This window comes from Microplitis mediator, chromosome 7 (genome assembly GCF_029852145.1).
Source record: "Microplitis mediator isolate UGA2020A chromosome 7, iyMicMedi2.1, whole genome shotgun sequence".
Classification (NCBI taxonomy): Eukaryota; Metazoa; Arthropoda; class Insecta; order Hymenoptera; family Braconidae; genus Microplitis; species Microplitis mediator.
The window spans coordinates 9,136,867-9,158,991 of NC_079975.1; the positions used below are offsets into that span (position 1 = coordinate 9,136,867).

The following is a 22,125-nucleotide window of genomic DNA, read 5'->3' on the forward strand; positions in this document are numbered from 1 at the left end:
TTTAAAAATCTATACTTCAGCGAAATTGTAACTGCGTTGTCCTTTTTTCAACTAATGCTTCAATTTTTTTTAAATTAATTAATAAAATTTTAATACTGTTATGACAGTTCAAGATCATTGAATATTTTAAAAAGTGGGGGGCTCTGTCGGAGAATGCCCATAAATAAACAAAAACATTTTTACTGTCGTCGAATAGTTATGAACGTGTAAGGGTTAAGAGAAAAAAGTGGACAAAGTTTCCTATTACTGCGCAATAAGAATAGTTCTGTTCGACCACTTGGGTGTGATAGAGAAAAAAAACCGACCCCTCTTAATACGAGTGTTGGAAAACTTCACGTATATATTTCCGTATGTGAGTCTGCGCATCAACAAAATTTTCCTGCTGGACAGTATTATTTAATTTTATTTTAAAAAGATAACTGAACAAGAAGGAAAATAGATTCAAGTTAATTTTTTTTTTATTAAATAGTAATTTTAATAAATCGTTTATTTAAAATTTTTAAGACATTTCAGTATTATCACGAGAAATCTTATTTAATCTTAGTTGTGAAAAATGGAAATTAATAAAAATTAATATAATTTTTGTTATAATCATATATTGATAATTATTAGTTCCAATAATAAGCCTCTAAAAAAAAAAGTTAATTGCATTATATAATCAAAAATTGATTAATTTCATCAATCGGATACATTTAGCCATAATATTTACAATGGCATTGAATTTAAAATTAAATTTGAATAACAAACATATTCATTTGATGTAATATTAATTGAGGAATGCAAAAAACCATAAGAACTGCAAGCAGATAATTATAATTAAAAATAAAAATTACAAAATAAACAATTAATCTCGGTCTCCTCGTTCTTCAGCGCGTTCTTCTGCTCTCGCTTTCATTCTTGTAATAAAAGCTTGTCCTTTACTTTTACGAAAGTTTTCATACGGATCATTTAGATTAATACCAACACCTTTGTACTGATCATTTTTATCCCGAATTTCTCCACCGGATATGGGCGCTTCGATACCTTGTTCATTGGCTCCCAAACCAGCACCACTCCAACCCATTTTTTTTAGTAATTGATGACCTTTATTGCTTTCATCTAATGACGATTCTAATGGAAGTTTACTGTAGGTTGTGCCACTGAAATTTCAATTCAAATACCAATAAATATATGGAGAATCATAAATTATTCATTTATTTTTTTTTCTTAAATTACTTACAGGAAACTGGGAGGTGTAGGACTGCGATCTTGCCTGTCATTTCTCTTATCAGGGCTTCGCTCTTTATTACTATTTCTCCTGCGTCTATTTCTGTTATTATGAACGGCGCCACCATGTGCATTGCTACTATTATTACGATTATTACGCCGGTGATTGTTTGTTGCAGGAGATTTAGATCGACTTCTTCCTCGTGATCTAGATCGCGATCTACTTCGTGATTTACTTCTGTATCTTTTTTTTGGTGGACTAGGACTTTTCGATCGTGGACGTAAAATTGGTGACGGTGATCTAGATTTAATTCTCAAGCCTGCTAGAATATCTTCTTCTTTGCGTTTACGTGCGGCATTTTTCGCTTTATAATATTCATACAAACCCAATTTCTCCCATCCATCGCTAAAAAAAATTAATATGGTTATATAATGAATAAAAACAATAATTACGGTGTAAAAAATTTGCGGAGTGAACGCTGATTAAATGCGGAGTAGAAGACTTTGTATTTAATTAATCTCCTAGGAGTGAAATTCACTACGAAGGGGAGTTAATTTTAATACGGAAAATTTGTTTTGGAGTAAAATTCACTCTTAAAGGGAGTTTATTTAAATTTTAAAACTCCGAATTGGAATGAATGCGGATTTAAATAAAATCCAGTTCACTCCAAACTGGCAGTGTTAAAATTCTACTCACATCTCTACTCAAGGGAAGCTACAATTCTACTCACTCACAACTTTACTCAGCCTCAACTCTACTCGCAGTTATTTTTACTCAGTTATATTTTTACTCGGCTTCAACTAGACTCAGTAACAACTTTACTCAGCTACAACTCTACTCACGTATTTTAGCCGATCGGTAAAATAACAATTCTTTGTGAGTAGAGTTGTATCTGAGTCTAGTTGAAGCCGAGTAAAAATATAACTGAGTAGAGTTAAACCTGAGTAAAAATAGTTGTGAGTAGAGTTGAGGCTGAGTAAAGTTGTGAGTGAGTAAAGTTGTGAGTGAGTGGAGTTGCAGCTACTTCCCCTGAGTAGAGATGTTGTGAAAAAACGTTGGAAAAATAAAGTTCCCATTTACTACGTATGCGGAGTCATTTTTCTTCAAATTCCGGAACTCCAGAGTGAATTCAGATTTAAATAAAATCCGTAACCACTTCCGATTTTTTACAGACTAATACTTGAATTAAAAAAAAACAAATATGAAAAACAGTTGACCCTGTGGGCCAACCTCTAAGCTTCCCGCGGTTTTCGAGCTCAGAGAACCTGAAAACGTTACTATTGGTAAACTTTTGAGCTCTTCGAGCTCAAAATACGGCTGGAGCGAAAAAATATTTATTTATCTTAAAAAAAGTTATTTTTTTCCGATGATATCTTTTGAATAAATCGACCGATTTATTGATTTGATGATAATTAAATATAAATCAGTAGAGCGGTTTACAACTTATGCAAAAAAAAAATTTTTTTAATTTTTATTTTGTGTTTAATTTGTAAACTACTCGACCGATCGACTTCAAAATTCAATCAGTTCTAAGTCTTGGTGAGCCCTTTCGATTACTGTCATTTGCGCTCAAATCGGTTGATTCGTTCCGAAGATATCGTCAGACAAAAAAAAATTCACACACACACACACACACGGACGTATGTCTGAAATTGGCCAGAAAAATTTCCTAGGATCTCGACACGTCGACATTTGATAAAAACTCGATTTTCGAAAATCAGACCGATACCAATAAATTCCCATTTTTTAAAAAATTCCAATTTTCTTAGCAGGAAGTTAAGAAATAATGATAATCATTTTTACCTATCTCTGGGAGAATCATGATTGGGCGGAGCATAAAACGCTTCAACAGCAGCAACTAAACGATCACTCGGTGGAGTAGGTGGTGGTAATCTTATAGCTTCAGGATCTAATGGTCTGTATTCACCATCTTCTAATTTAATTAGAGGCACCATAAGTCCAGCAGGAAGCTCAAAGTAAGGCATACTAGGCATTAAATCTTCAATGGAAGTCTCATGTACGACAGGCGGTGGTCCAAATCCAGGAGGTGGTTTTGAAAAATCCGGTAAAGGTACTGTAGTAAATGGTGGAGGTTCAGTTGTTGGTGTAACGCCCCAACCAGGAGGAGGCTGTGAAAAATTTAAATCCCCTGCTATCGGTGGTTGTGGTGGCGGTGGCGGAGGCCCAGCATGTGCTGGCGGCATATTTAAATTTTGTTGATTTGGAACCTAAAAATAAATTAAGTTCCTGATTATCAGACACAAATTAAATAATATAAATTATAAACTTACGATTGGTGGAGGTGGTGGGGCAGGTGCTTTTAATTGTTGATTAATACTAATTTTCTGTTGTTCAATATTTGATATCTGTCTCAACGCGTGATTGACAAAAGCCTGGTGCTGAGCTTGATAATTATCAAACGTTTGCTTCGTCGAAGTTGTTATTGGAGTTATCGCACTTGCAAATTGAGCCACTAGATTCGCTTGATATTCTGACCATGATTGACTTGGTATTTTTAATTTTTCAACAATACTTTCATCAAAATAATTATTTTTCGATTCCCATAAACTTAGAAGTTTATTGAGCTTAACTAGTTGATCACTTGATGCTGCTAACGAGGTATTGCAAAACATGGGAACAACAACATTTTCCATAGCTTGTCGAAGATCCATTGACTTTTTTCTGGCGCTGAAGAATCATCTCAACTTATTTTTCCCTTTCATTAATAATTACATGCTCTGACTTACCAATGATGTAATACGTCATTGACCAAGTAGATGACGTGAAGTTTTTGGTTGAATGTACCTCCTTGTATTACTCTGAAATAAATTATTTACTTATAAATTTAAATGAATATATTTAAATAACATATACCTTTGACATACTTTTTTAGTAAATATTCAGCAATTACTTCATTACTCTGAGCAGTAATGCTGTTTTGTAGTATCCAAGCTTTACCAGCACTTATACTGTCTTTTGTGCAGCTATCAACAATTGGTTGCAAAACAGTATCGAATGCTGCTAAATCAGTATTAGTACTCTGAGCATTATTTTGAAATGCTGATTCTTGAGCCTGTCTAACAGCATCCTCTACTCTGCCTTGTTGATCTCTCATAAGAGACGCATGTTGGGCTGCTAAATTTTGTTCAGATTGTCTAACTTGCTCTTGAAGAGCCGATTGTTGTGACTGAAGATTTGACAATTCATTTTGTAGCCATCCAGATGGTCCGTTGATATTTACATTTTGTCCCGAGCTACCGATTGATTGATTCACGGGCCCGATTACATTGGGAACAGATCCTAGTACTGGTGCTCCGGCATTGCTGGGTACGCTCAATGATCCAGGAACGCTGGGTAAAACTTGACCGGAATTTCCAACGGGTCCGATCCCGACTACTTGATTTAACGCATTGTTTTGAGTGCTTAAACACGGCGTAAGATTGATGTTATTCATCGGTTGTGCGGCAGGTACCGATGTTTGTTGTTGTTGCGAAACATTTAAACGAGGGTCCGCATTTTGCATTGGATTTATTCCTTTTTGTTTTAAAACTGTAAGTAAATATTTTACAGTGAATTATTGATAAATCCTTTCTTTTTCCGATACAATTACAGTCGAACTCCATTCTCGGGCAAATAGTGGACGGAGGAGCGGAAATTTCTTGGAATTTTAGAGGAGTTAACGAATGTCTTTTCTTCCTTAAAAAGTAAACTATACGCATGTGCTCTTACATTTACATGAATGATGACATTTAAATATACACAGACACATACAAATGTATAGCATTGGCTGGGAGACAGCGTAGCTCGCAGTGGGGGTCAAGATTAAGGGGAAATTCCGAGTTAATGGAGTTAGACTGTAACTAATCTACAGTTAATTTTAATGTTAAACATTTTGTTGCGTGCTCAAATTAATTTTAAAAACCCAGTTTTTTTTTCTTTCTTTAATAAGGTAAAGGCCCATTACCCGCACACTTTTAATTAGAGTAAGATTAAAACAGTCAATATAAATTGGTAAATGAAATGAAAAATTTTTGTAGTAGGGGTGTGCGAATAGCGTTCGAATCGAATCGAATTGAATAACACTATTCGATTCGAAATTCAAATCGAATAATTCGTAACTTTTTGAATTAGTCGATAATTTTTAAACTATTTAAATTAATTGCACAATTCGAATCCGACGAATAGTTTATTTCTATTCTGAAGCTTCAGTATAATTCGAAATTTCCGAGTCATTTTAAAAATTGTTTACATAATGAAATGGTTTTTAATTTTTCAACTTGAATAATACTTAACTAAAATTAAATTGTTTATTTGAGAAACCCCATAAGTCATGTTTTTTACGAAATTGGGTTTTTTGCATTTTTGGGTTCTTTGGATGTCCCTCCATAGAAATCAATCAAAATATGCATCAAATCAGCGTTTAAAAAAAATTAACGGGGTGACAGCGATTTCATTTAATTGAGAAACCCCATAAGTCAATGACTCAAACAAACATATGCAGTTTTAGTTTTACAGAAATAATTTTTTTTTTTTTTTTATTTAAAATTCGCGCTTTTTTCGGAAATTAATTTCAAATGTTGTTTTATTGTTGACTGTTATAGGACTAATTAAAATGTTCAAATTAATTCTAATTTTTTGTAATTTCTGAGTTTCAGAGTTCAAATACATATTTAAAACTTCAATTTATCAGTGTAATAAATGATTTGAGTGGAAACATTTAAAAAAACAATGATTTTATAACTTTTTTTTTCCGTTTGGTTGAGAAACCCCATAAATCAATCAACTTTAAATAATTTTTTTTCGTAGTTTCAGTTAAAAAATTAAATTTTTCTTGTTGGAATCTTTTTCAGAGACACTAACATTATTGTATTTAATTATTTATTTATTATTTTAATGTCAAGTTTTTCCAAAAAAATGTTTTTTGTGTTTTCTGAAAAATTTTGTTTTCTTGACTTATGGGGTTTCTTAAATAAACGATTCAAATCCGAATTTATTTTTTGACTCGAGAACTTGCAGTCACTACGTAACTGCCCAATTATCTCTACTAAATTCATAAAATACTCAGAAAAAAAGGATTTCTTGCCGCAAAAAATTTTAATTTGCACCAAAAAATTTTAAGCGTTATGAATTAAATACAAAAGTTGTCTTGGGGCGAGAAAAGATTTTTTTGGTCAAGAAAAAATTCCTTGCACCGAGTAATTTTTTTTAGTTCTAAATAAATTTTTGTTTTCAATTCATATTGCGAAAAATTTCTTGGGGTAAGTAAAAATTTTCTTTAGGCGAGTAAACATTTTTTGTGTCAATGAATCCTTTTTTTTTTCTATGTACACTTTTTTGGCTTTGAGAAGCTTCATAAAACCAAAAGGGAAAATAAAAATCTGTCATTTTGTAATAAGTAACGCGATATCAATAATATAGCTACATCTCCAGTGACATTCAGTCATATTTAATGACAAATTATTTAAAGTATTAATTTATTTAAAGAAAATAAATACGATCGTCTTTTTTCTCGCGTGATTTAAATGTAATTCGAATGATTGATAAATCTATTTATCTCAATACTTGGCAACTAAAAAGAGTTTAATCTATGAAAAGGCACAAATTCAAGTCAAGACCTATCTAATGATACCACTTCCAATAACATTAATTAATTCTATCATATAGATATGGCAGGAACAAAATTTTCCTTATTCTCTTAATAATATAGATAATAAAATAAACAACGTTATGAACGATAAATCATAAACTTCCGAATAATTAAAAAATTCACGAATTATTCGATAATTTACAAATTATTCAATCTTCGGATAATTCGAATAATTCGAGTTATTCGATTCGAAATCCGTATCGAATAATTCAATTCAAATTGGTGTCAAATAATTCATAAATTCAAATATTCACACACCTCTACTTTTTTCAATTTTTTTTTAATCAATCGATAAAATTTTGATACGCTTATGACGATTTAGTCATTGAAAATTTTTTAAAAGTGGGGAGCACTATCTGAAAATAGCTTTAATGGGTAAATATGATAAGACATTTTGAAAAACTGAGTCAGTTCTTATGAAACATTTTTTAAAATTAAATTGCTTACTTTACATTACGCAATATAAAATTCCAGTTCATTTTTTATAAATTTGCTTATTTTAGATAAGAAATATCGAACTATTATATATTTTTTTTTTTTTTTGAACGTAGATATTTATGCTTTAGTTAAAAATATTTAATTTGCTAATTTAGAAATAAAAAAAAAACTGTCGGATGCCTGTTACTTTTACTCTTATAATTAATAGTCATAAATAAAATTACTGATAAGAAAAACCAAAAGATGTATTTACAATAAAATATATTTCATAATAAAATAAGACTATCATATATATTTATATTTAAAAAACTTACTAGCTTGTTCAGTAGTTACTTTATACTGATAATAATTGAAATATTCTCCTCCAAAAAGAAAACTAAATTTTGGGTTATCCTTCTGTTTATTTTTTGTCATCTGCTCAAACTCAGGTCCATTTCTAGCGACAAATTGCGCTAGCTTGTCAATTATATTCCGCAATTCTATGTCTGTAATTAAATATATGAAATTTTTAATTTATATTTTATTATCTACACATTATTACTGCATTGTTACAGATCACTTAACCTCAAAGTGACAAATTTAAATTAGAGTTTAAAAATAAAATTCTTAAATCAGAAGATAGCGATTAAATTTTTTAATTTTACTTAAAATTTTTAAATTATTCAAAATGATATATTTGTATAAACAGTGCAAAAACATGCAATAAAATATTGAAATACCGGTTAAAAATATTAAATTTACCTGACGGTGCTTGATCCATTATAAATTAAAATTTAAAAATCATCAATAATTAAATTAAAAATGTACACCAGTTATTTATATTTAATCATTTAATTGTACTAATAAATTATAAATGTTAAATGCATAATGATTTTTTTAACAGTAATACAACAACGAAAAATACACTTGATTTTATAAAAAGAAATTTAATCAGTTTACATACAGCACTATACAGTTTTAATGTTCCCATATTTTCTGACTATACCACTTAGTTTTCAGTAAAATGCATTTTTATTCGCTGAATCGACGTTATGTATAGGTATATATATGATATGTAGAACATAAAGAAATCTGTTATACCGAATTAAGATCATTCGCTAGGTGGCTGCCATCGTCATCGTCGACGGTCTCAAAGTTGCGCACAACCAACAGTCAAATTAAAGCAGATATTTCACCCTGATAGCCAAGTTGGAGAAAAACTGACGTGAAATTACAGCCGCAACTGGACACTACGTTGCCCAAAAAAGTTGATACCTCCAAAGTTGATCGACACTTTGTGAGAAAGTTGGTGGTAAAAGTTGGAAATTCAATAAGTTGACGGTAAGTTGCCTCCCATTTTCTCAAGAAATCTGCATTCCAGTTGCGGCTCCATACTGACGTCAACTTTCTCAGAAAGTGGCGGTAACTTGTATCCAAAAGTTGCAAATGCTAAAGTTGTCGACAGCTTGTCGTCAAGTTTGTCGCAAACGAATGAATACCAAATTTGTACGAAAAACCCTGGTTATCAGGGAACGTGAGATCAAAAATTAAGGTAGAAAAAATTTACTTTGATAAGGACTTTCTAAGTGATCAACAAAATGCATTTTAACTCAAAAATTAACATGAAACATTTGACATCTCGATGACGTCTAGTATACATAACAAAATTCATATAATTTTTTGTTCTCTCCCACACGTAAAATTACATATAAACTTGATGTTAATTAGCAGATTTTATTTTACGTTAAATTTATATGTTATTTTACGTATAAGCCCTAATAGCCACACTCTAAATACAATTGCTTAGCAAATTCTGCAGTGAAACACTTATAGTCCAGTCGATGCGCACGAAAAAATTGGTCAAAGATCATTTTTTCGGTGGGTAAAGATCGATTTTGAAATTTTTTTTTTTTTCAAATACTAGAAAAAATATAAGGAAAAAAAGTTATATATTTGGAGGGTGTTCATTTTTTTTTATAAAAAAATTAGATGTAAAATGAAATATCTCTGAAAGTATTGAGAAGTTATCGAGACAAACTAGTATCATTGTTTTTAGGATTTCATAACGAACAAAATGAATTTTGAACGAAGTCTCTACGACGATCAGTTGCTGAGATAAAAATTATTAAAGTGCGAAAAACGAAAAAGCGCGTCATTTCGTCCGCGCGCGGACAAACAAAAGAGTGTAACTCGGCAGCAAATCGATATTTTTACAATTTTTTTTTTATTTTCTTAGTAAATCATATATCAACCATAAAAAAATTTGGTAACTTCCAAAAAAATTTTTTCGAATTTTAAATTTAAAAGAAGTAAAAATCACTTTTTGTTAAATAAAAAATATAAAAAATGAAAAATAAATAAAATAACCTAATGGATAATTTTGTTTGAACCATTACCCAAATAATTACGGGTAATGACAGTTAAAAAAATATTTTTTTTTTCATAAAAAAACCCGTTTTGCAAATTTTTGAAATTTATCAACAATTAAAAAAAAAAAAATATTTGTTTTGATACGACAGAAATTCATCTCGCGAAATTCTGAATCGAATGGTATATACGAATTTTGTTGATTTTTTTGAAATTTTTCTTTTATAATTTTCAACATAAGAACTTACTAAAGTTCAACAAGACGATATGCCTTTATATAAGTATAATAGAAAAGTTGAAGAACATTTTACGAGATTGAAAAAACAACAAGAAAGGCGTGACGAAATGATGAAAGAAACTATTGATCAAGCGGAATGTGAAAACTGGCACAAATATCGTAGAAACCTTATAACTGCGTCAAATTTTGGAGCAATATGTAGCAGAAGGCCAAATACATCATGTGCTGGCATTGTGAAAAAAATTGTGTATCCATCGGTAATGAATAATATTGATTCAATAAAGTACGGCAAAGAGTATGAAAAACAAGCTTTGCGTAATTTAGCGAAAGAATTGAAAATTAATCCTGAGGATATTCAACGCTGCGGCCTTTTTATTGATAAAGATGTAGAGTATTTAGGCACAACACCTGATGACCTTATTGGCAACAATTATATTGTAGGAGTTAAATGTCTTGCGTCGATAAGACATTTGTCACCAGACGAAGCTTTTCAAGCAAAAAAGAAAACTATAACAAATATTTTCAGTCCCAAAACTGGGTGTCTAAAAAAAACAAATCCGTATTATTATCAGATTCAGGGGTAATTACACATTACAGGTAGAAAGTATTGTTATTTTACCGTGTGGACGCCTCACGGGATAAAGTATGAACTGGTTGAAAGAAACCATCAGTTTTGGAAGAAAGACATTGAACCTTTTGTCACTCGATTTTACATGGAATGTGTGATTCCGGAAATTATCGACAGTCGAAAAAACCGCGATATGAGCATACGTGGACCAGAATTTATTTTGGAAGCTCAGAAAAAAGCAAAAGAAGCTAAAAAGAAATTGGAATCTAAAGTTCCAAAAAAAAAAGCAAAAAGTGTACGACTGATGAAAAATCAGTGACCACACCTAAAATTACCAATGTAACGGAAGTTCAAGTAGACTTATCGAAATTTATAAAAACAAAGAATAACTTGACATCAGACAACAATCAACAACAAGCAATGGCAACTTGAGTTACAGTTGAAAAATGTGATGGAAAAAATTTGACGGAAGCAGATATTAGAAAAGCACGTAAAGTAGTAGATGATATACGTACTGACATTAGTCCAGATACTGTAATTGCAAACATTAATAGTACTGAAAGTTTGTTGAATGATTCGGCAATTGAATACTTTATGCAAATATTAGATCAAAATGCAGATTACTATACTTATCCGGTACTATATTATGTTCATTCATACCTCATAGTACCGTCACGAGCAGACATTGGATCTGCATAAGATTTGATGGGACATATATTTTTGTTTATAATAGCCTTTCAGGAATGTCGTTATCAGAGGAAGACTATACATATATTTACAAACGTTATCCACAATGTACAAAAAATGATACAATTAATGTTGAAGTTACTCAGCAACCAGATTGTTTTGCGTGTGGTGTATTGGCAAGGTGCGCGACGGAAACGACATCTGTCGACCGCATTAAATCATCTTCTAAAAGCGCAGAGATAATATGGCAAATTGATATAAACAAATAATTAAAATTTATAAAAATCGTGAAATATATGTGCAATACCACACTTGAAAGGTGGAAAAAAATAAATAGGATTGTATTAAAAAAAATAAGTATAAAAAATTTAAATAAATATTTTTTCGCACTGCATAAGGTTAGCTTCTGATAATAATAACAACAACAACAATAATAGTCATAATAACGAAAGAGTTGAAATAATTATAATTATTTTAAATTTGAAAACATTAATTTGCATTAAGTAAAGAAATCAAAATGATTTCAATTATTTGTAATTTTAAATTTTGAAACTCTAGAATTTAAAAAACTTTGTGTTAAAAATTTTTAACAACTATTTGTTCTCATTTTTTAACACTGCTTTCATATAACAATTCACAACATAAGTGCGATTTAACGCGTGTTTCGTCCACTGCGGGCGCTGTAGTAGATTCGGTTGTCCCTACCCTATACCCCACACCTTGCCAATATATTTTGCTGCTTTCGCAACAACATTAGCTTTGGGAGAAGACCCATGCTCAGTGAACTGCTCTAGAGATGTCATTGCAGTGGGAGCTCACATGATAAGGATCATACAAGATAGAAGACTTACACATTTTCCAACAGTGTAACATCAGATGAAATTATATGTAATAAAAATTTATGACATCCCGTTCTATGAGAAATAAGACTATAAATAAATTAGTTTTAATAGTATAGATATCCGATTGATATCCGATTGGAATCCGATTGAGTATAATCGGAATGAACATGATTTTTTCATGTTTTGGACTCGTCAGAATTAGGAAAAAAAGCATCATTTATTAATTTTGAATTTTACTATAAAAATAAAAATAACTTCGAAAAAACGGGTTTTTTTGAAATTCTCGAGTACCGTTTAAGTTAAAAAGCTAAAAATTGAGGTGAATTATTTTCATTCGACACCAAATCGACCCCCTAAGTTTGACTCAAAAAAGCTATGGGGGCAGAATTCTCACATTAATCCGGCTATGCCCTTTCTTCCTCTTTTTGGACCTTTTTTTAAATTTCAAAAATTTTGAATACTTCTTGAGATATTCGCAAAAAACAGAACCCTTTTTTTTTTTACTAAATTGTTTATAACTTTTGTAATTTTTGCAAGCGCCACTCCAAATTTTTCAAAAGTTTCTAGATGCGATGACGAATCGAATGACACCTCGATTATCATTTTCCGAGGCTAATAAAAAATTTTGACCTAAAAGGCACATGTTGACTAGACTAATATTTTTATGGCTCAATCGAAAATTTTTGTACGATAGTGCAGTGTAAGTATTCCAATTTACCTAAAATAATTCTTATAAATATTTATTTCTATTTTCAAAATCTTTTTAACAACTGAAATTTCCTAAAAAAATTAAGATAAAAATAATTTTGGAAAAAAAAATTCTTTGAAAAATAATAATTTTAAAAAATAAAATAAAAAATTTGCATAAAAAGATTTCGATAAAAACTTTTTGGCAATTTCAAAACATTTACTTAGTCAAATCTTAAGTTTGGAGAAAAAAATTAAAAATCCATTTCCTGCCTACATTTAACTCAATTATAACTATAAAATAACTACAAAATTTGAGTTTCATTAACTAGATTTATATTTATAACAATTATTTTTATTTATATTAACTTTAAATCAGCAGTTATAGCAACAACAACTTCTATTTACATACACTAAAAAAATTCAATTATCGTTAATTTTAAAATTCATATACTGCCAACTAAAATTTTTTAGTTAAAACAACAATTTTCAGAGACTGAAAAATGTTAGTTGCTTTAATTAATTTTTTTTAGTATAAGTAACTACTGAATAGTTAGCCATACTAACGCATTAGTTCCAACAACTAATTTTTAATAGTTGAAGTCTTTTTAGTTAAAATGACTATCGACTTTTCTTTTAGAGGATCTGGGGAATTAGCCGAAAATGTTTCACTGCAGAACTTGCTGAGTAAAGTGTGGCTATTCGAGAGTATTCATTCGTCAGATGAACACATAGAAGACTTCAGATACCTACACACGTTCGTTCTAACTTTGCAAAGTAAAAACTACAAATCTTTATGGATAACTATATGCATTTCAATCACCACGCGTCAAACAGTCGTTGGTTCAAAGTTGTTTTGAGTTTCAATGAGATCAGAACTATAGCTAATTTTTATTACATGTCAACTGTTCCATCAACTAACTTTTTTAAAGTATGTGAGGACATAGTAAATATCTAAATTTTTCCCATGCACATTGTAAAATATACTACTCGATAGCATGTAATATGTAAATGAAGTGCAATTTCCACTAGCAACTGTTACATTCTGGCTTTTACATTTGTGGGGCAGAATATTTTTAAATCTACCAGGTTGACGTCGTTATGGTGTCGATAGACCCCAGATGCATCAGCTGTTGACCTTCTTTTATTTTATGCAAAAGAAAGTTTTTGACTTACCATGGTAGAGATTATGGGCCCCATAAGTCGACCCAAATAATCTTTTTTTTCCGTAACTTCTTCGCCTCCGCCGGTGCGTATGCGTCCCTATCGGTGGCCTTGAAATATGCCTCCGAATAGTACCTGTACCGAGGGTCGTGGGACGGGGTACTTCCGCTAGGTGGATGGACGGATGAAACGTCCACAGGAACCAGCTGCCAACCCTCGCTGATGCCGGTCCAGAACGCCGAGTTCTCTCTTGAATCCTCTTTTGAACAGGATGAACCTTGAAGGCCCGGTTCCTCCGTAAGGGCGAGCGATTGCAATTGGTTGATAAACCACCAGAGCCTGATGGCTTAACAGCACCTGAGCTCGACGGCTCGACAACACATGAGCTCAACGGCTCAGCAACACACGAGCTCAGAGGCTCAACAACACATGAGCTCGATGGCTCAACAACACATGAGCTCAACGGCTCAACAACACATGAGCTGGACGGCTCAACAGCACACGATTTTGATTTATTGATCGAATCGTTGACGACCACTTGCGGTATTACTAGCGTTACCGGCTCGATAAGAACTTCTTCGGATTTAATTCTCGGACAACCTTGGGTCAGGTCCGCGATAATGCCTTGAAACGCGCGACCGAGCTGTACGGCACGTCCTGATCTCCTGCTTCTTCGGCCTCGAGGCATAAAGGTTGTTATGATAGGTAGTGAAGGAGCCTGAACTGCTGTTTAGCGCTCTGAGCAAAGGAAGGGTGGAACAGCTAGTAAGCGCTCGCCCCTTAAAGGTTCTTAGACAAAAGATTTATATCAAGGTTAAATTTAGGTTTTATTCCTTTAAACCGATGGAGACAGGATAATCAGTCAGTTAATTGTACAGAGTTTCGTGCTCTTTGAGATCTCGGGATCAACAAACTGATTCTGCTGCTCTTCGACTAAGTACATTTGTCAAAGTGTTAATGTTGCATCTCAGGTTTCCTATGAGAGAATCATCGTGGCCCGGGTTTCATGCGTCGTCATCTGTTTAGACTATCCGCGAGCCACCGCGATTCTCTTATCGCAAGAGATTTCCGTTACATTGCTGGCAGTGAATAGAAATAATATCGCCAACAAAGTAACGATTTATTAATTTATTATTTATTTATGATTCTAAGAAGTGTCGAATCGTTTATCCACCCACCGTGGCGAATAAATAATTCAAGACTTTAAAAAAAAAATTTTTTTAATTTTTATTTAAATTTAATTAAAGCTAGAACTTAACACAAGTTGTGTTACACAACATAGTAAAAGTCAATCTATTGATAACTTTTTGAATAAGCAAGTGAGTTATGCACGTTTAGATTTCCCAACTCATATATTTTATATTCAAATAATGATTTAAAAATTAAAGACTTATTTTATTGCAGTTGGTAATTATTTTAAATACGTATAGAAAAGTGTAGGTTTTAATTCAATTTGATAGCCAACTCCCTTTACGAACCTCACTAACAATAAAAATTAATTGTTAATTTTGATATTTTTTTTATAATATTATTAGTAATTACATAAATACAAATTTTACAATAGCTATCATACTTTCACATTTCTTCTTATACCTAATTTGCACATCCCCATAAAATCTATATTTTTAAATTACTTTATAAAAGTTTTTTCTCCATTACTTTACAACAAGTTTCTCCAAGTCCGGGAAATATTACATTTCCTTGTTCATCAGTAATGTCATTCCATCTGCGATCTAAGAATACGCTGAATCCGGCATTTATAGCCGCTTTTTGTGCGATTGGTGAAGTAAAAAATGTTGAAGTAACTGGAATGTTGTATGCACAAGCAATTTTATCCCTGCAATACATTAATTTATGAGATATATTATTGACGAGTTAAGATCAATAGTAAATACCTCGCTAGTAAAAGATGAGTGCCTAATCCTAGTCGACGATAATGTGGATCTACATCTAATCCAGCAGCAGATAAATAATAATCGACACTCCATTTTTTACAGAAATCAACTTCTACAGAAAGGTTGTGCATAAAATTGAGAAGCTTTTCACTTCTCGACATAGTTTCCTAAACAAAACGCATGTTTTTTTTCTTATAAAATAAGCAAGAAAGAAATAAAGGAGGAAACTTACCGTAACCGGTACAATTGTTTTGTCAGAATCTTTATCCTCAACCATAAGCACATTTAATCCAGCTAATGCAGATATTCGATTGTTTTCATCTGCTTCAAATGCACCAATTGTAATTCCTTGATCAAGAGCCGTTTTCCAAAAAGCACGAAGTTCAGCGACTGAGTCTGGATCATCTATCAAATCTATGAAAACCAAAAAATTAAGAAGATTTTAATATTTCTTAAAAGTACATGGACAGGAACTTATGGTAAGAATTACATACATATTACAGTCGACTCTGTCTAAAGGTTCTCTGCCTAAAGGTTCCCGCTGTCTATAGGTTCCAGGATACATTGCTTAAAGGTTCCCGGATATTCCCCCACCCACTTTCTCGAGTGACGAATCACAATGCAGTTTTCGAACGCTAACTTTAAATGCACGTTTTTTTGAGGTTATGTTTACTGCGCAACGTGTTCGTTTTAGCGTGCGCCTCGGCGCTCGAGGGGAATATATTATAGGGGAAGTGCTGAGGGTGGGGAGGGAACCTTTAGGCAATGGTCCTGTCCCGACGTGGAACCTTTAGACAGAGTCGACTGTATGGGAATAGTTACCATAACGCATGGTAACCGTTTTTTTTTTGCAATGTCGTTTATAGGAACGGCACCCATACATATTATGGTAACCTTTCTTATAAATATGCGTATAATTCCTATATGATATTGGAAAAGTTCCTATGGCATTATGGTAATTGTTCCTATGTCACTATGGTAATTGTTCCCATCATGGCATGATCATCTTTCTATAATATTATGTTAACCATTAATATAATATTATGGTAATCGTTACCACAATGTATACCATAATCTTATAGTACATTGATAGAAGGATTTACTGGAGAGTAATAAACTAGATTTATTACAACTCTTGTGAGGAGCTTCTTTGAGACAAATAAACATTTATTACAATTAAATCAATCGTTATTTTATCTCAAATAAATGCTTGTAATGTTAACAAAGCCTTCTTCGACTTGAATAAATATTTGCTTCCACCAAATAATATTCATTAATAGTTAATAAATATTATTTTGGCAAATATTATCGATAGATGACCGAATATAATAAAATATAGTTGTATATATTAGCAAAAGACTAACAGAGTTAGTAGTAAGTGTTGCCGCACAGCCATATTTTATATAAAATATAAAAATTATTTTAAATAATTGTTTGCTAATTATTTAATATAAATAATTTTTTTATTATAATATATTCTTTATCTTCCCACTTAAAATAAATTTTTTTATATATGTTTATAATTTATATTTTGAAAAAATGAGGTGGTATTTTCAAATACGTCAAATTGCGACAAATAAATGAATGATTTACTTAAAAGGAACGATTTAAAACGATTTGCAATATTAAATGCCCATAAAAAGGGTGATTCAAAAGTATTCAATGTATTCAGAAGCATTAAAAAGTATTTAAAATTTTTATTTTTTGATCGTTAAATTGCTTCTTTTAATAAGGGGTTAATAAATATTTATTTGAGTCTGCTCATTAATAAACCATTTGTTAAATATTACTAAATCTTATTAAATCCAAAGAAATCATTCTATCAGTGTAATAATTTCCATGCATTATGGTAACGTCCACCATAGTATCATGGTAACAATTACCATAATATTATGGGAATGTTTCCCATTTATGGGAATGGTTGCCATAATATAAAGGGTTTATTCTCATATGAACGTAGGAACCGTTACAATGTGATTATAGGATTTGGTTCTATTTGCTCATGTGAACAATACATATGAGTATAGTAATCATTACAATAATTCTATTACCATGCGATATGAGAACAGTTACCATTACAATGGAAATAGTTCCCATAGTTATGGAAACTTTTCTCAGAAAGTATGGACCCATATCCCATAATTCAAAGTAATTATTACCATAATGACATGGAATGATATTTCATAAACGTACTAGGAACGGTTACTATAGATTTCTTTCCGTGTATTAAGGAATTAAAAATTATAATTTTATTTAAAAAAACTTACTTATACTTGAGCATATAGCTTCACTTGAAATAAAAACAGTGCAAAGATGATCTAAAGCTTCTTCGTATCGGTCTGGAGGTATTTCTTGAATAATAAATTTAAGTTTTTTTCCATCTGCATTAACAGATTCTACCGTACACCATACTCTTGGATCACCAGGCGGACGAGACCAACCCATTTCTTTTCACCAATAATTCAAATGCAATTTATTTTTAATATTTTAAGTAATCGAAAAATTATAAATCAGCTAAATAATAACGCGACTTAATACTTACCTACAATAAACTTTTTATTTTACTATTAATGCAGTATGATTGTCAAGTAGTTTATTATATTTAATCCTAGGTAATGTTTTCCTGTGTTGATAAGATTAATTCTGATCAGTTGAAAAAAACAATTTTCCTTATAAATTTTTTCAAATCGCAGTGAGTCACACCTACTGCTATTCACTTTAATGACACTCGAGTTTGAAAGTTAGCATGCGGTCACAATTACAGTCAAGGAAGACATTATTTATATCTCTCACGGATAAATTTTGAAAATATTTAAAACTTAAAGAAAAAAAAACTTGGCAGCTTTGTCAGCTGGCAAGTTTAAAACGATAAGTACTTATAAAATTCGTGTCATATATATATATCATATGATATGACAGGCGGATAAGCTATCATTATTAAATTTATTATACCATTTATTTAATCTATATTAATTTGATGCATGTCGATATAAATATTTTTTACCTAATAATAAACGTACATCAACGATTCTTTAATTGAATAATTCCAAAGGCGTGCGTATAAATTTTTGCAAAACATGCAACTATAAGCATGACAGAAAAATTAATTCTAGTAATTTTTTCCATCTATCAAATTACATAAAGCTAAATTTTATGCAAAAGCTATGATATTAAATTTTTTTTTATTATGCAAATGATTTCAAGGTTCATCTCGTTACACTAAAATTGATACTGCTTTAGATTTATGCATTTCTGCGCAACGCGTACAGTCATTGTTATTATCGCATCTTGTGATTATAAAACGTAGAATTATCACTACCACAGTGCGCATGCGAAAAAATATATAAATTTAAGATAAGTATATTTCAATAGTTTATATACAAATTACCGTAAAAAACTGTCTTAATTAATGTAGGGGAGGATATTTTTTAAAAAACGATCACTTGCAGTATGCCCTGTTATTTAAAAAAGAACGAGCTCACAAATATACACACTAGACGAATCTATTTATGTTCTCACATTTGTGTGCATTTATACATATGTATATATGTGGATGACATGAAGTGGAGTGGGAAGATACTTAATTGACAATGGTAGCAAGATTGGGGGCGAAGTGGTCAATTAGTAGAATAAGACTAAATAAAACTATTACAAGTGGTTATGGAATAAGTTAAATAAAATATTTTTGTTGGAATATGTTGAGAGAATTACTGAAATTAAAAAAATGTGGAATACTTATTATAGAAATGATTTCATGAATAAAAATTACCACGAAGTGTATACCACTGGTTTCGCTTACAATTTTTTTATTTCTTATAACACTAATCCATTAATATGATTTACGCAAATTTTATTTTCAATTATGCGCAGTTTATAATGACTTTCACGACTCTTTGGTGCTAAACTCATGCCATCTAACAGTTAAATGTTAAATTCAATTCATTTTCCTAGATAGCCATTGCGTCTGCAACTGAAACTTGGCGCCAACATTCCTGCAGCCCGTTGGCGTGCGCAACAGTTGATGATAACTCGTCGCCAAGTTGAATGCAATAGTAATGCGAGTAAAAAGTTGCTAACAACTTGATGGAAACTTTCTTTGTCAAGTTGCCTTTATATTGCGGCTGCAGGTTGTCGCCAACTTTCTGAGAAAGTTGAAACCAATTTTGTAGTCAATATGTAGTCAATAATTGGATGGTTAAAAGTTACCCTCAACTTGACGGCACATTGACAAACTGTTTTTCCGTAACTCAGTTACAAAGGAAACTGTGGTTACCCTGATAGCCACACTTTATGATCAGAAAGTTACGGTGTACATTAGTTGCGACCAACTTGACAACAAATTGTTGACAACTCTCAGCTTTTGTAACTGTTGACTACCACCCAGAAAGTTGGCGACAATCTACTGCCACAACCTGTCAATAACTTGCTGAAAAAATTGAAGGCAACTTTCCGTCAACTAATGTAATGCCAACTTTTGCCATGAACTTTCTCAGAAAGTTGCCATCAACTTATGGAAATGACAATTTTTGCTGCCAACTTGGCTATCAAGGTATATCGATATGCCGCAACCTGTCGCCAAGTTTCTATGCAACTTGGTCAACAGTTACACGAGCTGAAAGTTATCGACACGTTTCTTGGAAAGTTGCCGTCAACCTATTGAAGTGCTAACTTTTGCGGCCAACTTGGCGACAGGTTGCGGTAGTAGATTGCCGCCAACTTGGCTATCAGGGTACGCAGAACTGGGTTGTTATTTGTTATTATTAACAACTATCACGAATGGTAAATTATTAAAACCGCTAGTCGATTACACATACTATTATCTATTGAGTAGCCGGTAAATTAAAAAATTTATCCTGATAGCCACCTTATCCACAAGTTAACTTCAAGCTACTGCCGTATTCTAAAGCCAACTTGAAGGAAAGTGTTGGAGAGCAAGTAGTTACCTTTAAGTTGACAGTAAATTGTCTGTTAACTTGAATTCAATTTGACTACAAGTGTTACTGTCAGACAATGACGTTAAGTTGATCGAAAGTTTCACTTCAAATTGATGGCAAGTTTTTCTGTCAAATTTCATTCAGATGACGGCAGTTGATTTGCATCAACTTGCACGCAAGTATTATCTAGCCAAAGCTTGCCAGAAACTTGTCGTTAAGTTAGCCGAAAATGTTTCACAGCAGTTCTTAAAGTGTTTTGCTGCAGAACTTGCAGAGTGGCTATCAAAGTAAATATTAACGATATTAACTTTTAGAAGGTACACCTAAAAAAATTACGTGAGATTCACATATGGGTAATTTATACCCATTAAATTGAAAGCATACATCTCATGATCGAATTGAACAAATTCAATTACTACTTTTTTTTAATCGATAAAATAATTTATCAAGAGTATGCGTTCCAAAATGACGAATATTTAAAAAGACCCGGGTTATTTTGACCCAGTGTGTCGTTTATGGGTTAATTTATGCTATGGAATGGTTTCTTATAATAGATATAGATAGTCTTCCCAAGTTATTCTCATAAACAAATTAGAATTTACTCCGTTACTCGGAGCTCCAAAGTTTAAAAAAACATCACTCTGCGTAACGAGAAAACAGGGAGTTTTTTCTCTTCAGCAAATTGAATTCGGATAAATAGATTTTACGTAATTTAAACCGCACACGGAAAAAAACGTAGTTTAAAATTAACTAATAACTACACCCATGAATGAAAAAACGCCGGATACTTTCGAAAAAAAAAAATTTACAATCCAAACTAAAAATTGCCAATATTAGTCACAAATTTTATTTTCTTATTGATCATTACTTTAGCGTAACCCGATCAAGAATTTTTTGGCATTATAATAAGTTGATTCAAAACCTCTCTATGCACGGACAACTCTATAGCATTTCTCTACCTAAAACGTATCTATCGTAAAATAAAACTATCCTTGAACTGATTACTGAACAACTCTCCTCAAGCTCAAGCTTTACTCCGAAACTTCTATTCAATGACAACACTACCCGAAATAATACTATTCATTATCGATTTAACTACAAAATCATATCGGTAACTGAGAAAACAAGTTAATTCACCTTATAATTGACGAGTTTTTTCAGTTACCGATGATTTTTTAGATGAGTCAATAATAAATAGTGTTATTTCGGATAGTCTTGGCATTGAATAGAAAAGTTTCGGAGTTCAGTTTGCACTTGAGGAGAGTTTTTCTGGATAGAGATATTTTGGAGTAATCAGTTCAAGGATAATTTTATTTTACGATAGACATGTTTTAGGTAGAGAGATACTATAGAGTTGTCTGTGCATATCCTACTTAAAAAATCCGATAGATTCTTACAGCTGTATGCATAAGGCCCTATACTTAACTATAACACTTATTTCTCATAGAACTCATTCATTCTTATAAAATCTT

General features: G+C 31.7%; 2 protein-coding genes across 5 annotated transcripts; both read right to left on the bottom strand.

Moving 5' to 3' along the window:
- Positions 1 to 590: 590 nt before the first annotated feature.
- LOC130671247 (calcium homeostasis endoplasmic reticulum protein) lies at positions 591 to 15,005 on the bottom strand. 2 transcript variants are annotated; one of them, XM_057475018.1, is made up of 8 exons: positions 13,837 to 15,005; positions 7,607 to 7,777; positions 4,093 to 4,756; positions 3,955 to 4,026; positions 3,499 to 3,895; positions 3,011 to 3,435; positions 1,220 to 1,612; positions 591 to 1,139 (listed from the first exon to the last, which is right to left on the bottom strand). In XM_057475018.1, exons 1-8 carry the CDS (start codon positions 14,510 to 14,512, stop codon positions 845 to 847), a joined length of 3,093 nt encoding a protein of 1,030 aa, XP_057331001.1. In that variant the 5' UTR covers positions 14,513 to 15,005; the 3' UTR covers positions 591 to 844. The 2 variants fall into 2 exon arrangements, with proteins under 2 accessions (XP_057331001.1, XP_057331002.1); XM_057475019.1 differs by lacking the exon at positions 13,837 to 15,005 and adding an exon at positions 8,034 to 8,280 and having other exon boundaries at positions 592 to 1,139.
- Positions 15,006 to 15,444: 439 nt separating this feature from the next.
- LOC130671248 (uncharacterized) lies at positions 15,445 to 19,537 on the bottom strand. Of its 3 annotated transcripts, none has more exons than XM_057475021.1 (6): positions 19,489 to 19,537; positions 18,262 to 18,342; positions 17,987 to 18,166; positions 15,952 to 16,133; positions 15,720 to 15,886; positions 15,445 to 15,661 (listed from the first exon to the last, which is right to left on the bottom strand). In XM_057475021.1, exons 3-6 carry the CDS (start codon positions 18,162 to 18,164, stop codon positions 15,460 to 15,462), a joined length of 729 nt encoding a protein of 242 aa, XP_057331004.1. In that variant the 5' UTR covers positions 18,165 to 18,166; positions 18,262 to 18,342; positions 19,489 to 19,537; the 3' UTR covers positions 15,445 to 15,459. The 3 variants fall into 3 exon arrangements, with proteins under 3 accessions (XP_057331004.1, XP_057331003.1, XP_057331006.1); XM_057475020.1 differs by lacking the exon at positions 19,489 to 19,537 and adding an exon at positions 19,108 to 19,325; XM_057475023.1 differs by lacking the exon at positions 19,489 to 19,537 and adding an exon at positions 18,724 to 18,742.
- Positions 19,538 to 22,125: the final 2,588 nt, after the last annotated feature.

Bases quoted from the DNA above. Each gene is read 5' to 3' on its own strand.
- LOC130671247 (XM_057475018.1), bottom strand. From the start codon at position 14,512: ATGCCTCGAGGCCGAAGAAGCAGGAGATCAGGACGTGCCGTACAGCTC. The intron at 4,027-4,092 runs GTATGTCAAAGG...AATTTATTTCAG, and splicing joins GCTGAATATTTACTAAAAAA to AGTAATACAAGGAGGTACAT. The intron at 1,140-1,219 runs GTAAGTAATTTA...TTGAAATTTCAG, and splicing joins CCTACACCTCCCAGTTTCCT to TGGCACAACCTACAGTAAAC.
- LOC130671248 (XM_057475021.1), bottom strand. From the start codon at position 18,164: ATGGGTTGGTCTCGTCCGCCTGGTGATCCAAGAGTATGGTGTACGGTA. The intron at 16,134-17,986 runs GTAAGTTTTTTT...TGGTTTTCATAG, and splicing joins AGCTATATGCTCAAGTATAA to ATTTGATAGATGATCCAGAC. The intron at 15,887-15,951 runs GTAAGTTTCCTC...CGTTTTGTTTAG, and splicing joins AAACAATTGTACCGGTTACG to GAAACTATGTCGAGAAGTGA.